This window comes from Enoplosus armatus, chromosome 14, assembly GCF_043641665.1.
Source record: "Enoplosus armatus isolate fEnoArm2 chromosome 14, fEnoArm2.hap1, whole genome shotgun sequence".
In the NCBI taxonomy this organism is placed as follows: Eukaryota; Metazoa; Chordata; class Actinopteri; order Centrarchiformes; family Enoplosidae; genus Enoplosus; species Enoplosus armatus.
The window spans coordinates 19,642,373-19,656,728 of NC_092193.1; the positions used below are offsets into that span (position 1 = coordinate 19,642,373).

The 14,356-nt window shown below is 42.4% G+C and overlaps 1 protein-coding gene across 1 annotated transcript; it reads right to left on the minus strand.

The window, feature by feature from the left end:
- Positions 1 to 888: 888 nt before the first annotated feature.
- On the minus strand, positions 889 to 9,005 carry LOC139296920 (nucleolar protein 9). Its single transcript, XM_070919489.1, has 12 exons — positions 8,996 to 9,005; positions 8,239 to 8,531; positions 5,867 to 6,103; positions 5,518 to 5,730; positions 4,328 to 4,435; positions 3,392 to 3,533; positions 3,100 to 3,292; positions 2,865 to 3,005; positions 2,569 to 2,688; positions 2,253 to 2,465; positions 1,204 to 1,309; positions 889 to 1,087 (listed from the first exon to the last, which is right to left on the minus strand). The coding sequence occupies exons 2-12, from the start codon at positions 8,471 to 8,473 to the stop codon at positions 933 to 935; spliced, it is 1,863 nt and encodes a 620-aa protein (XP_070775590.1). The 5' UTR covers positions 8,474 to 8,531; positions 8,996 to 9,005; the 3' UTR covers positions 889 to 932.
- Positions 9,006 to 14,356: the final 5,351 nt, after the last annotated feature.

Below are 14,356 nucleotides of genomic sequence, written 5' to 3' on the forward strand. Positions count from 1 at the left end.
AAATTAAAAACACCACACAATAAAATACAGTAGAGCAACCCAACACAACCTAGAGCCTCGTGATTACTAGTTGAATCAGCACAGTGTAGACAGTCTTCCATATCACACATAGGGAAACTGTCAATACAGTATGGAAAACTGCAAATTGTAAATGAATTGAAATGTTGAATTGTATTTCTTACCTAGGCGTATGGCGGCCTTTGTTGCGGTTCCCACACTGATAACACGTGCCGTCTTGCCGCGTGGCTTCTTGGCCCTGTGCTTATTCTCCACCGGGAGGCATCTGCCGAGATAAAGGCCTTCCCTCTTCTAATCAATATATAATCAATGTTCTCCTCTGCGACTAAACTGTGTGTCTCCAACAGGCCTGCGACAAAAAGGAGCGCACTGCTGGGGCACACAACGATTTCCAATGGCCTGAATTTGTTTGTGGGAGCAGAGTCAATATAGCTTCAAAGATTTTTGGATCATTTTCAGACAAATATTTGTTTCACCAAATGTCTGAACTGTACTTAAGCTGCTTTTACATATTTGACATGCGTATGCATACATGCATACTCTGTTATTGTTATTGTTATCATTATTCAGAAAGAGCAAAAACAAGCTTAAAAAGGTCACCATTGTCTTTGGATCAGTGTTTCAGTTTTCTCAGTTATTCTTTTGTTCACACATCGAGCTGCTCTATTCATTTGAAGACCTGGACCTGAACAAGACAAGAGAATAAACGTTACGCTAGCACCCCCTAGTGGCCATGATGCTCCTTACATCATATAATACAAATGTGGATACAACTACTGTAACATTCCCATTCTTTTTGAGGAGTTGATAATAAGACAAATACACACACACACATATATATAGAACATTTTATTTTTAATGTTTTGTGTCTAATCACATAACAAAAAAAACACCTATTTAAATGGGGGGTTTTTTCACTCAAGAATATCACTGAAGAGCTTCCGCTTCTTGGACTCGCCAGTCTGTATTTCCTGCCAGTGGGCTTTTCTGTGGATGAAGTGGGAGAGGGCAAATTTGGCCCACACATGGCGAGCAAACTGATCTGACCTCAGCTGGCTTTCACTCGGCACTGGAAGGGAGGGAGGGAGAGAGAGATGGGAGACGCAGTCGTCAACAGGGATGTGAAATACCAGCAAAATGTAAAACCCCTTAAAAGTCAGGATTCACGGGATTCATTGGTGTTACCTAGTTCCTGCGCGATGCTTTGCCTCTGACTGACTGAAGCACTGTTCCACGCGGCTTCCAGCACCCGACTACCCAACCTGGAGCAGGCCATTGGAACATACTGGCCCTGGGAGGACAAACAGAGACGAAAATATGGATAAAGAGTGATCATCCATGGAAAACATTATCCATAGACATTTAAACTTAAGAAACAAGTACACAACCACAAACAACCACTTCAACAGAAATGTTCATTTCTTTGCACACACATCAAGAGGTCAAAAATATGTATAGTTTTGGTATAGTTTCTTGTTGATAGAAGTCCATAGTCTTGACATAACAACAATAATAATGGTTTTATTTAATATATACTTTGTTATGTACAACATTGCCAAGTTCTTCTCATTTTACTTTTTTTGGGATATTGTTTTGAAATATTGTATACTTCTTGTTTGTGTGTGTTTGAGATGTTCATCACCCTCTGTGTTTGCTAAAAAACAGAAACGTTGAATAAACAATGGCATTAGACTGTCCTTACCTAAACATTTGAAGCGAGCCACACAACATACTGTTGTTGAAGGCTGTATTTTTAGTTATTAGCGCTGTTAAAAATGTCAATAGGATTTTGAATGAGGTTTTCTTACTCCTGGATAAGAACCCAGAAGTTCCGGTTTCAGCTCGGCTCTCTATTAGCTCAAATTTCATTTTAGCGTCTCCTCCACATAGAGACTGGAAGCATATTCAGAATAGTTACAAGAAGCAGCAGCATTTGAAGTAAAGCTGCAATCTGTCTCTTGACAGTAGACTGCAGCTGTGAAATTCAATCCCTCAAAAAACACACATCTTAACGGATACAGCTGTTCATATTGTATATTTTTGTTATCTTCAACAAATCCCATTAAAAGACCAAAACCATATTTTCCAACTTCCTCAGCCTGTCTGCAGCTCTGGTTCACAAATATATACTTTCATTTAAAAAACAAACAAACAAAAAAAAGACATTTCATACACTGACGATACTTGTTAGTAGGATCACTTATCATTAAAACATAATGCCCCTGTACTCGTACCTCCAGTCTCTTGAGGATCTTGCCTCTTCCCTTGTCGCTGGATGTGGTGATGAGGGCCTGGAGGACGTGGCTGCCTGAAGCGTCAGAAGCCAGCTTCAGGAGGTCAGCGGGGCTCAGAGTGCGCAGGCTGCTGAGGAGGAGGGAGCGCTCCTTGAACCTGGCCAGCGCCTGGACCAGCCGGGAGCCGTGGTAACATATGGAGGACAGCGGGACCTGGAAACGATCGAGAAGGCCAGAACGGCACCTCACTGCATCTGCAACATTTACTCAACACCGATATGATGATTTGACTCTCTGACTTCTCTCGGCTGTTTACCTCCGTCTGTGTGTTGCCCTCTGCTGTGTCGGAGTGGTAATACACCTCATAAGTGAGCAGGGACATGAAGAGAGGGAGGCAGCTGGTGTGTCGAGAGCCGGGCTCAGCGCAGTGGAACGCCTGGGAGGCAACACATCAACAGGGCGTCCATTACTCACAAACCAAACATAGTTTTATTGTGTTATGCACTTTTGAGTTCAGTCATAAAGAAGGAAAAATAAATAGAAACAAGGGCATTGCTCTGTTGATTTAAGACCCATGTTACATCTCAGTTGCAAACACTGTTTGACGCTTACACGGAGGAGGCACTGCATCAACTCTTCCTGTTTCTCTTCACTTTCGGCACAGCTTTCTGCCAGTTGGACGATCACACCCATGTGACCTGAGGCCAAGATGGCCTCCACACCTTGGATGAGCTCATCGAACAACCTCAGGAACTACGGAGGAAGAGAGAGAAATCATAAATGCAATTACAGAGGCCTGTACTTTTATCCTGCACCGTGCCACTGGCAGACATTACGACCAACCAACCAGTTTGTATTTGGCCGCGGTTGCGGTGAGCCTCTGTACGGGGAAGTTGGCGATGGGATGGAGGGCCAAATCAACCAGCTGACCCTTGAGGTGGTTCTTGTAGAGGTTGCGGAGAAGGGACTTGTTGGCTAGCTGTATGATTGACTCAATGAGGCGACTGGAGGCCTGGTCCTTGAGAAAGACCAGAAGTGGACTGAAAGGGATGCAAAAAAAACAAAAAACCAGCAGTTCCACAACATTTCACGGCACAGCGACTCATTCCAGGACAAAAGGTGCAAGAGGCATCTCTGACCTGACTCCTGGAGCGGCGCTGCGGCTTGTCAGGTACTCCGTGATGAGTTTGAGGAGCTGTTTGCAGAGTTTGGGCCGTTTTCTGTGACACACGGTCAACATGGTCTGGAACGCTGCACTGGCAATGGCATCTGTCACGCTTACTAGGAAAGGGAAGAGACACAACGGGAGAGAAAAAGACTTTTTCCAAAGGTTCTGCCAATTTAAAAGGTGCCCTCTGGCAAACAAAACAAAAGATACGTTTACATTCAGCGTTTCTACCCGTGTGTCACATCGTGTGTATCCTTAAGGTCTAATAAACGTGTTGAATGCATTTTTCTCTAGAGGTATACCGAAAAATCTCTATCCTTTTGAACATGAAGCAGATGTGCACGGATTCGGAATAGAAAGTGCATAGATGATTTATCTTTACTTCATGATGCTTGTAAAACTCACATTTAATGGCTCCTGCTGTGCCAGCCTACATCCAAATTGTGGACAAAACAGAGCTTCCACTTGTCCCTGTGCAGGAGACCTCTGTAAAAAGCCAATCAGGTTCCTCTCTGTGCACACTTGCCCCAAGGCTATTTATTGACTATTTCATTTTGTTTTGATATTGACACTGCAAGGTTGGATTTATCATATGAATTCCACACACAATCTAGACAGCTTTTCCATTGAAAAAAAGCTGCCCTTGAGGACTTCCCCTTTGACTCTCCGATGAGTCCTCGCTTGCATTTAACAGGCTTAAATGTTTTTCTGATTCCGAGAAAAATGTCAGCGCAGAGTCGAAGAGGAGGGAGGGCAGCACTGCTGACAGCGTGTCTGCCAGATCCCTTTCAAAAGATCACAGGCCATGCACACCCAACATTCAAAAAGGTTTAATGCTCGTCTTCTTTGTTCTGGCAACAACGACGACGAGGACATGCCTGCTTGGGTTTGATGAAAGGTGACTCACGATTAACGTTGTCCGTCAGCGTCTCTGTGAGGCTTTTCAGCTCGTACCAAAATGACGTGGGAATCTCAAAGTCTGTCAGCTGAGGAGCAACGTTGCGTTCTTTGGCACCTGGAAAAAAACAAACAAACAAGAATAATAAAATGACAAAAGAAGACATGAATACAAGCTTGAAGCGACAAGTCCTGACACACTGGGCGGGCCGCAAAGAACTCGCCGCCGACGAGGCCAACAGATTAAGCTTTATTGTATTTCTGTCTTCCTTGTAGGAAAAGACGGTGGAGACTGAGGCAAAAATACCCACACCGAGTGGGTGATATCACTTATTTTCCAGGGTGGACAGCCACTCAGACAGCTTGCTCTCTCTATCTGCTAATGGTCGACTAGTGCCGGTGTACTGAAAACAGAAGGAAGTTCGTTTTTGTAGTTTGGCTGCTGATCTGGCTCGCTTGTCAACCCAGTCGGCAGCTGGAGCTGCAGTGGCTGTGACACACGGCTCATGGAGGCTATTAAGGTACATAAAACCCTTCGTGGCCATTTGCGTCAAAAATCTGTGACTGTGAATTCAGTGTGACTTACTAGAGTATATCATTATCTCAGTAAATGTCCATATATTTGCTGAGAAATCACAGAAATAAAGATGCTCCTTATGACTCAAGAACTGAGAATCATCAAGTTTTCTCCAGCGTCAAAGTAATCCAGTGATAGTTGTCTGTACGGGTACACTGCAAACAGGAACAGCTAACAGCTAATTCGGCATACTGTTAATGATGCCAAATATAAGCTATGATACGGGACTCAAGATGTAGCCCACAGCTAACCAACTGACTCCACGGCAACATTATACTTCCTGTTTATATTCCCCAAAGACCCCAAATTATTGGAATTCCAAAGTAGTTCCAAACCTGTACTATGATTATCTTCCAGGTAGAAGTAAGACAAAGAATAATAGTGACAACATCTGTTAATATGAACTTTTAATGATGTTGTGCTATATTGTACAATTTCCCCCCGGGGATCAATAAAGTATTTCTGATTCTGATATTTTTTTGTCATTGCTGAAGAATTTCCCATCAATGTCGGGGGGTGGAGGTGGAGGCGCAGTTGTCTCAAATTTTGTCTGGTGGGGATCTGTGTGTGTGTGTGTGTGTGTGTGTGTGTGTGTGTGTGTGTGTGTGTGTGTGTGTGTGTACCTGGACGAGTCTCAGTGCGGGGGGGTCCGAGACAGCCTGCCAGCACGTGTAGAAGTGTGCGGACCACATGTGAGCCGTGGACATGTTTGATGAACTCTGCGCTGTTGTCTCTCACCACCTGACTCAAGGACAGCACCTGGGCCTCCAACACGCCACAACTCTCCTCTTCTTCTTCTTCTTCTTCTGTGGTAGCAGACGGCTCCTGTGGTGACTCTAAAAAAAAATCAATAAAGAAAAATCAATGATATGGACAGACAATGGCTTGTTTTGTGTGATTTCACCTATTTACTACGGAGCATTTCATACAGCGATGAGCAGTTCCCACTCAGAAATGGAACCCGTCTCTCACCCGTCCACCTGGACATCTGTCTGACCGCGCTCTCCACTACGTGGCCGCCACACCGGTCGCAAGACACCGCCTTAAACTCTGAGCCCGATTCTCCACCCAGTTCAGCCAGCACCTCCCCCACCTGGTCCAGACTGGACAGCGGGAGCAGCCGCTGCAGAGTGATGCTTCCTGTGCAGTCCATCGCCACCAGGGTGGCTTTACCTTTAACTTCTGTGAGGACATTCTCCACAAACATCTCTGTAGAGGAAACATAAAGAGACACAACAAGAGATCATACACAGTTAGAGATACAGCATTGATTTCGTCGAAGCTGACGAGGATTTGAGGGACTGTTTTGACACAACGGTGTTGGAAGTACTTAGTGATCCTCAAGGGAAGGACATTGACAGCCTCACACACCGCGTAACGGACTATATTAAATTCTGTGTGGAGAATACCGGACCCACCAGGACTGTACAATGTTTTTCCAACAACAAACCCGGATTACCCCGAGGCTCTCCTTAAGGAAAAGAGGAGGGCCTTTAAGTCAGGAAACAAGGAGGAGCTGAAGTGGAGGATCAGGACTACCTGCAATCGTCAGATGGGGACGACAGGGAATACAGACTGACCGCCTCCACATAAACGCAGGGAAAACCAAGGTCCTGAAGACCTTCTTTGACTCTGTGGTGGCATCAGCCATCTTTTATGGAGTGGTCTGCTGGGGCTGCAGCATCTCAGCTGCTGACAGGAACAAACTGGACAGACTGACTAAGAAGGCCAGCTCTGTTCTGGGATGCCCCCTTGACTCAGTGGAAGTGGTGGGAGAAAGGCGAATGATGGCTAAGCTATCGTCCCTGAGGGAGAACATGTCCCACCCCATGCAGGACACTCTGGCTGCACTGGGCAGCTCCTTCAGTGACAGGCTGCTTCACCCGCGGTGTGTGAAGGAGAGGTACCGCAGGTCTTTCCTCCCGGCTGCTGTCGGGCTCTACAATCAGACCTGATCCCAGTAGACCACACACACCGGAATGGACAATCCACTCTCATGCAATATTTCCGAATGTATAACAAATGGTGCAATATCAACATCTCTCTATGTGCAATACAATATAATTACTTTACTTTTATTTCTTTCGTTCTGTGAATTTGTAAATTTTTAAATTCTATTTGATTTTTCTAGTTTTAGCAGCTTTTTTATAACAGTCTTTATTGTTTTATTTATTATATCTTGATTTTTCTTACTTATGTCTCTGCTACTGCACTATCCTGTATGCTGCTATGACAGTGCAAACTTCCCCACTGAGGGATTAATAAAAGGATTATCTTATCTCATCTTATTTGGCAGTGGTTGGAGTCAACTGAAAACAAAACTATAATGGAACTGGACAGACAAAGGCAGCATAACCTGCTTGTTATATTTCAAGTAAAATGATGCAACAGGGCTGCAATAAGCAGAATAACGTTAAACCGACGTGTGGGAAAATGTTCGGCAGTGGAAACTAACTTAGACTCCTGGAGGTTACTTTGTATTAGGTTCAGTTTCTGTCGTACCTTCTCATTGTCTGGTTGCAGCTTCTCAAACGCGAGGATTTGAAGTTGTCACATATACGATGTGACCGATGAAGTCCGAAGCTTCAAACGGTCATTCAGTTTGACTGTTTTTTTTTTTTGCAGCTAAACTACGCGATCGGAACATTAGTGGGATAAGAAGAGAGCAGAACGATTGAGAAATATGACGATGTACACTAGAAAGACATAATTGCAAGTATCCGCACGATACTAGTGTACTAATGTAATTCAAGTAACTTATTTAATCAATATGATTCTGCAACCATACTGATACCAAAAACGATATCTTTTAGATAACTTACTTTAAGGACATTCAACCCTTTTTTTCCTTTCAACATAAGAAGCAAATACTGGCAGTATTTGAAAACACAGTATTTGATAGTCAGTGCTAGGGACACATTTCAGCAAGAAGGGTAAGAAGGCACAGCTACATCATGTAAAAGCTCAATGTTACATTTTCAAATCGCCTGCTTTGTCAAACCGATACCCCAACAATACTTAATTTACTATAATGATATGAGACAAAGAAAATCCTCACATTCCATAAATCATATAGTTGGCCATTCATTTTCAGTTACCCCACTAATCAGCTCTATATTATAGTTCTGACAGTTTGTACAATGTTATAAACATTTATGTTATCAACCGGACTAATTGGCTGATATCAGAAGATGGCTTAATGATTTTTCTTTCTCCCATGATGCAGTTCAAGAGGTTTTTGTTGTAATGTGATAGTGTACTGTAACGTGCCTTTCTGCTACATATTCCATAACTTCAATAAGTCCTCTGCTTGCTCAGATCTCCAGAAAACTAATCCCTCTCACCTCTCTCCTCATCATCTTCAAAGCCTTCACTCAGTCTTTCCCCAACTCGGCGGAAATATCCCACACTCAGGGCATCCAGGCGCTTCTTGCCGCCGTCTCCCTGGCCCTTTTCTCCTTCTTCACCTCCTCGCCTCTTCCTCTCTCCTCCTCCCCCCCCTCCTCCATCTTCACCAGGGTGTCTCCTCTTCTTTCCTCCCCCTTTCTGTGGCCTCCCTTCGTCTGCTTTTGCCAACATAGCTTGGACCTTAAAACACGCAGGTTACAGGAGGAATGTCTTGGTCTTGTTAGAGAGGCTGAAATGGGGAACAGATGAGGGGGGGAAAAGTTTAAACATTTCATGCAATTTTTTACAAATACATGCAAGTATTTTATGCAACAATATTACCAATATGGTGCTGTTGCTATACTGACTATTGTTTGCCTATACTAACTGCTATAATAGAAATAGTAAATATCTTAAAACTACTTATTGGTACAGGTTAGTCTGTCATTGATAATAAAAAAAACAGGCCAAACATTATTAGAAATGAAATACATGATCTCAGCAGGAAAGAGGTTTGGCTTAAAGGAGGCGTCCATGCTAACTCCCAGCACGAGACCTGTGTCGTTAGCAAAAACTAGCTTGATGCTTTTCAAAACAAGGGGACATTCCTAACTATTTGTTAAAGGATATCTAAGTGACGCATTTTGCTTGATCTGTGAAAAATATGACTCAATGCAAACCGCATTTAAGGAAAGCAACTAAAGTTTAACTCACGTGTGAGATCTGTAGCCCTGACAGACGCGGTATGTTGTGGACGCGTAGTGATGACGTAGTACTGTGCGGCGCTTTCTGATTTTTTTTTTTTTTTTTTTTTTTGCTACTAAGCAACATATGGGGACCCAAAACTGACGTGGGAAATAAATGAATAAATAAATTGCCATGGATAATTAAAAATAAATATAATAAATAGGGGTGGGCGGATTGATCGCCAAAGCATCGATACTACCGATACAACGTAAAGTGGTAAAGTGTTGCGTCAATAGGATCGATACATGTTTGATCACATGAACTGTTAGTGCAGAAATAGTTGTGTGAGTGTGCGCCGTGATGACCTCTTTAGTTCAATGAGAATTTGTAATTTACCTTGTGTTTAAACATACATGTGATTAAATCATTAACAGAGAACTGTAAAAAGAAATGCCCCATGTTTGGCAAATGATTTGGTGGTAATTCAAATATATTCACATGACATATTTCTCTCCCTTACATGATGGCACGTTAGCTGCTTTTAACAATGAAAGTGTTGGCATTGATATCGGTGATCCTAGCAAATGTTGTAGTATCTCCCTAACCCTATCAATAAATTAGTGTCCACATGCAACAATGAAAGCATTGTTGTGCTGGACTGCATGTTAATTTAGCTGTCCCAAAGTGCACTGAGCTTTGGTTGTGACCACCAGAGGGCAGCATGGTTACTTTCCTGGTAGAAGGATTCAATGACCACCCAGAACCTGACTGCAGGTGGTGTCAGAGGTGGGGACTCGAGCCAGAGGCAAGTGACTCTATCAAAAACAAAATCAAACCACACCCCAACCTTAACACCAGTGACTCATGACTTCATCAGGGCTTTTGCTGAAAGAAGAAACTTGTGCCAGCTGTATATTCAGTAAAAAATATGTTTGTTTGTTTGTTTTTTTAATTTGTATGTCTACTTGAAGGTCATCAGCAATTGCTTTGAGGAGCCTTTTCTTGAATGATTATAAAATGACTGCAGGATTTCAATGAAGTGCAAGAGAGATATTTAAAAGAAAGAGGAAAGGTTACAGAACGGGAGTTTGTAATAAATTTGGGCCGCATCAATCAGAGTGCTCTTTTAATTCTCTCCTTTCATTTGAAATAGTTACATGCACCCCATCTCTCTTTTTGTCTTTCCCCCACCGTCATATGATAGTCTGTAGGGGGTGTTCCCCCTCATGTTTTCACACCTCGACGGTTTCATTGCTGAGGTCAGTTTGTTTAACTTTAAAAACAGCCTACATTTCATTTCATGTACATATTTTCACACCAAACCAGACAAGTTTGGAAAAATAAGTCACTCAAATATTTACAAAAGAGGGTTAGGGTTAGTAAATCGTTTGACTTGTGAAACAGTGACAATAATGACGGCATGGTGCTTCCTCAGAAAAGTGACATACCCCTGACTACAGTCTGTTTGAGCATGTAGTTAAATGAATCAGAGGTGAGGCAAGTTGAGATGTTGTCATTTCTGATCAGAATGGAAACACAGGGTGTGTAATACTTTCCACAGGTAAACTGCAAGAGCAGAGGGAAGTAGAATATTTGGTATGCTAAATGTACAAGCTTTTTCGAAAACACTCTTTTTACGGCGTCCACTAATGAGGTGTATCCAGGTAAAGGAGATTCATTAGATCTACACTGATGGAGGTAAAGATAAAGAGAAGTCGATGATTTTACGACTTCCACATTTTTAGCCATGCTAGGCGTCACGGCTCCCGGGGGCCGTATTCACAAACATTCTGAGAATACTCTCAAATGTCTAGCTTAGGAGAAGGAAGGGACAGAAACTTTGACCTTAGTGAGGAGGTGAGGTCGACCCTGTTGCTAGGTATGACACATTCTTTTAGAGGGTGTGATTGGTTGATCAAACAGAAATAAGCTCTCAGTGAAATGTATGTATGTAAATAAACCAGCGAACATACAAAGAGCAATGGAAGCACTGTTATATATATAACATATTAGTGTTGTGATCGCTTTCATGTCTGGCATTATTGCGTTGGGTGGGAGATGCGAGCACATCTCTAATGAGATCGACCACAAACATTATCTATCTAATCTGCAGTGTTCCATTAACTCACTGTCATTCAGTGTTTGAATAATATTTCTCCTGACCTCTTTGTCTTTCCGATGCTTTGTGAATAACTTCTATCTTTACCAGGATCTAGTCTTAAATGTTAGCTTTATGAATACAGGCCCTGGACGGCAATGGCAACCTGCCAGTTCATTGGTCCAACACTATGGTCCAGACTGAAATATCTCTAAACCTATGAGATGGATTGCCATTGAATTTGATGCAGAGCTCAATGTCTCCCTCAGGATGAATTGTAATAACTTTGACTTTTCGTTTAGCGCCATCATTAGATCAACATTTCTATTCGGCCTCAGCTGTACTTTCTGTTTGGTGCCAATTAGCAAATGTTAGCATGCTGAACGTAGCAGACATTACACCTGCTTAACATCAGCATGTTAGCGCTGTCATTGCGGATGTTAGCATTTAGCTCAAAGCAATGCTGCGCCCAAATACAGCATCATAGAGCTGCTCGCGCGGCTGTAGATTCTCAGTCCTGTTAGACAGATGAAATGAGGATAGCAATATAACAATATAAGTGAAAAAAGAATGTGCACTGGCATATGAAAAACATGGAAAGCGTGATAAATGTACAAACTCCGGTCTGCTCTCGGTAAATTATTGAATACTTTTCAGGAAAGAACAATTTTCCAGTCTAAAATGTGTTCAGAAAACTCATAGCTTTCCCTTTTATACACAGAGGGGGGGGACTGAATCTTAACAAGCTGGAGATTTGTTTTGAAAGAGAGAGCAGGGGGTTTAGAGCAGAGAGTGCAGAGCAACAGATAAATCATTTGTTCAACAGCAGAGCTCCTGTTGGCTTTGTCTGTTTGTGTTCATCTCCACAGCAACTGCAGCGCATGAATCAGCCCCCGCACAGCAAACTGTGAATGAACACTGCAGCTGATTAAGACTTGATTAAGAGTCACACAGACGTACGCAGACACATTTCATCACACCATTGTAAAACACACACACACACACCTCTTGATGTCACAGGTTGAACCTTGATATGAATCATACTAATCAGAGCAACAGCAGTAATTATAGGAGTGGAAAATCCGTTAGAAATAGTCAAGCTGGTATACATTCTTTACACACATGGAAGCTGTCTGTAACTTCTCTCTTTATCAGTCTCTGGTTTGGCTGTCTGTTGATGTCATCATTTTTTTTGTGTGAAATTAGTCACAACAGTGATGGACCTTTTGACTGAAAGACTGAAAATGGAGGGAAACAGTTAGAAATAGCCCAAAAAAAGTCCGGTGAAACCCCAACTTTTCATTTTTACACATCACAACATGTTAATTAGCGCACATTAGAAGTGCTGATAGGCAGATGTATAATCCTCACACTGAGACAGGCTACCAGTCTTTATATTAAGCTGAGCGAATCGGCTGCTGGCTGAAGCTTCGTATTAAGCGTACAAAGATCTGATGAGTATCCATCTTCTCATCTTACTTACAAATAAACAGGTTTTGCAAAATGTCAATCTTTTGTGCTGTTTTCGTCCACTGTGCTCTCATTTATCTGGCTGTTTTTGTGTAAAACAGGTCATTTAGTTGCGTGTGTTGATCTCTGTGTGCCATTTTGATCCCCGTATGTAACAGAAGAGGTCAGAGGATCTTGGTTATTATTTAACAGAGACGTGTCAATACAGCACATACCAAACATATTCTCACTGACACTCCCTGACCCGACGGCAGTCCTACTGTAACTGTATGTCTGCAGGGCGATCGGTGGCCATACTTTGTCCATAATGAACAGCAGCAGTTGATTCCTTTTTTTGTATTGAACACTTGTTATTCTCAGTGAAAACTTATATAACACGAAAGGGCACATTTCGCCCCAATCCCGACGTGTCTCCCACAGTCAGGAAGTTTCCTTTGGCCTGCTGCTGGCTGTTTGGTTTCCCACGTACAGTGTGAGAGCCAGGACCCAGTCCCATCTGTTATGCTCAGATACTCAGCGAACCCGAGTCACCTTTATGTTTCCTCTCACGCCCACCGCTCTGCAGAAGCCGAAAATGGGGTCCGAGTCATTTATCACGTTGGTGTCAAGCCAGCAGGATGAACAATAATGCCGCTAAATAGTCTGCATTTTTCAAAATACTAATGGTCATGACAAACGCACGGCTGCAAGCTACAATTCTTACAGAAAAATCATTTTTAGGAACAATAATTGCTACCTCATTGTTTGTCAATTTATCAATAAATTCCTTGAGGTTACCTTATTACCTTTTTTTTTTTTTTTAGCCCTTTTTATTGCAGACATTTTGACTTGTTAGATCATTAAAGACATTAAAGATGGCTGTGTTCCATTTAAGCACCACAGTAAGCCATCCTAGTGAGCCTCTATACACAATACATAAACCCTGGAGCTGGCACACCTGAAAGGAATCTAGCCATCATTAACGTTATTAATTACGTCTCTACTTTTCCTGTTATGACACTTCAAAAGGGCTATTAGACAGAGACTGACTACATCAATTTTAAATGAATATCCTTTTAGAATAACAGATAACATAGATCTGTGTTTTAAACTTTTACAGGCTAGAAATCCTTTACATTATATTCTGCGTATATTTAATAAATGTACGGCTGTGCTACATGTTTTAATTGCTTTTAGTGGTGTTCTCGTTGTTCTTGCTGACCCAGACTGTTTGACTGTCCATCTCCTGTGTGGCCGGAGATAAGTAGTGTTAAATTCAACACCACCAGAATAGATACGTTTCTTGTCTCGGGTTGACAGAATAAACCGCCAACCAGAACTCAGAATTTGCCTTAACAAATACTTCATCAACTCTAATCATTGTATTGCTATTTTGTACATATTTGTGTGTTACTGCAGGGCTTCTAGCCATGCTAGTGGTGTGGCTATATAATGTCAGTTGGTCCACCACTTTGGTCCAGACTGAAATACCTCTAAAACTATCGGGTGGATTGCCATGAAAGTTTTGTACAGACAATCATGGTCCCCAGAGGACGAGGCCTCCATGAGGTCAAAGTTTTCCCCTATGTGACTCCTTGACCTTTCCTCTTGCGCCACCAATTTTGGTTAAGTGAAATATCTTGAGAGCTATTGGATGGATTGCTGTGAAATTCCCTAGAGGGTAAATTTGAATGACTTTGGTGATCCTAACTTTTCATCTGGTGCAAAATGGCAGTTTGTCCAATACTTCATGGTTCATGAACAAATACCAGCAAAACTAGCCTAGCGACTAGCTGTCCCTTGTGTTTAGTGCTAATTAGCAAATGTTAGCATGCTAACAC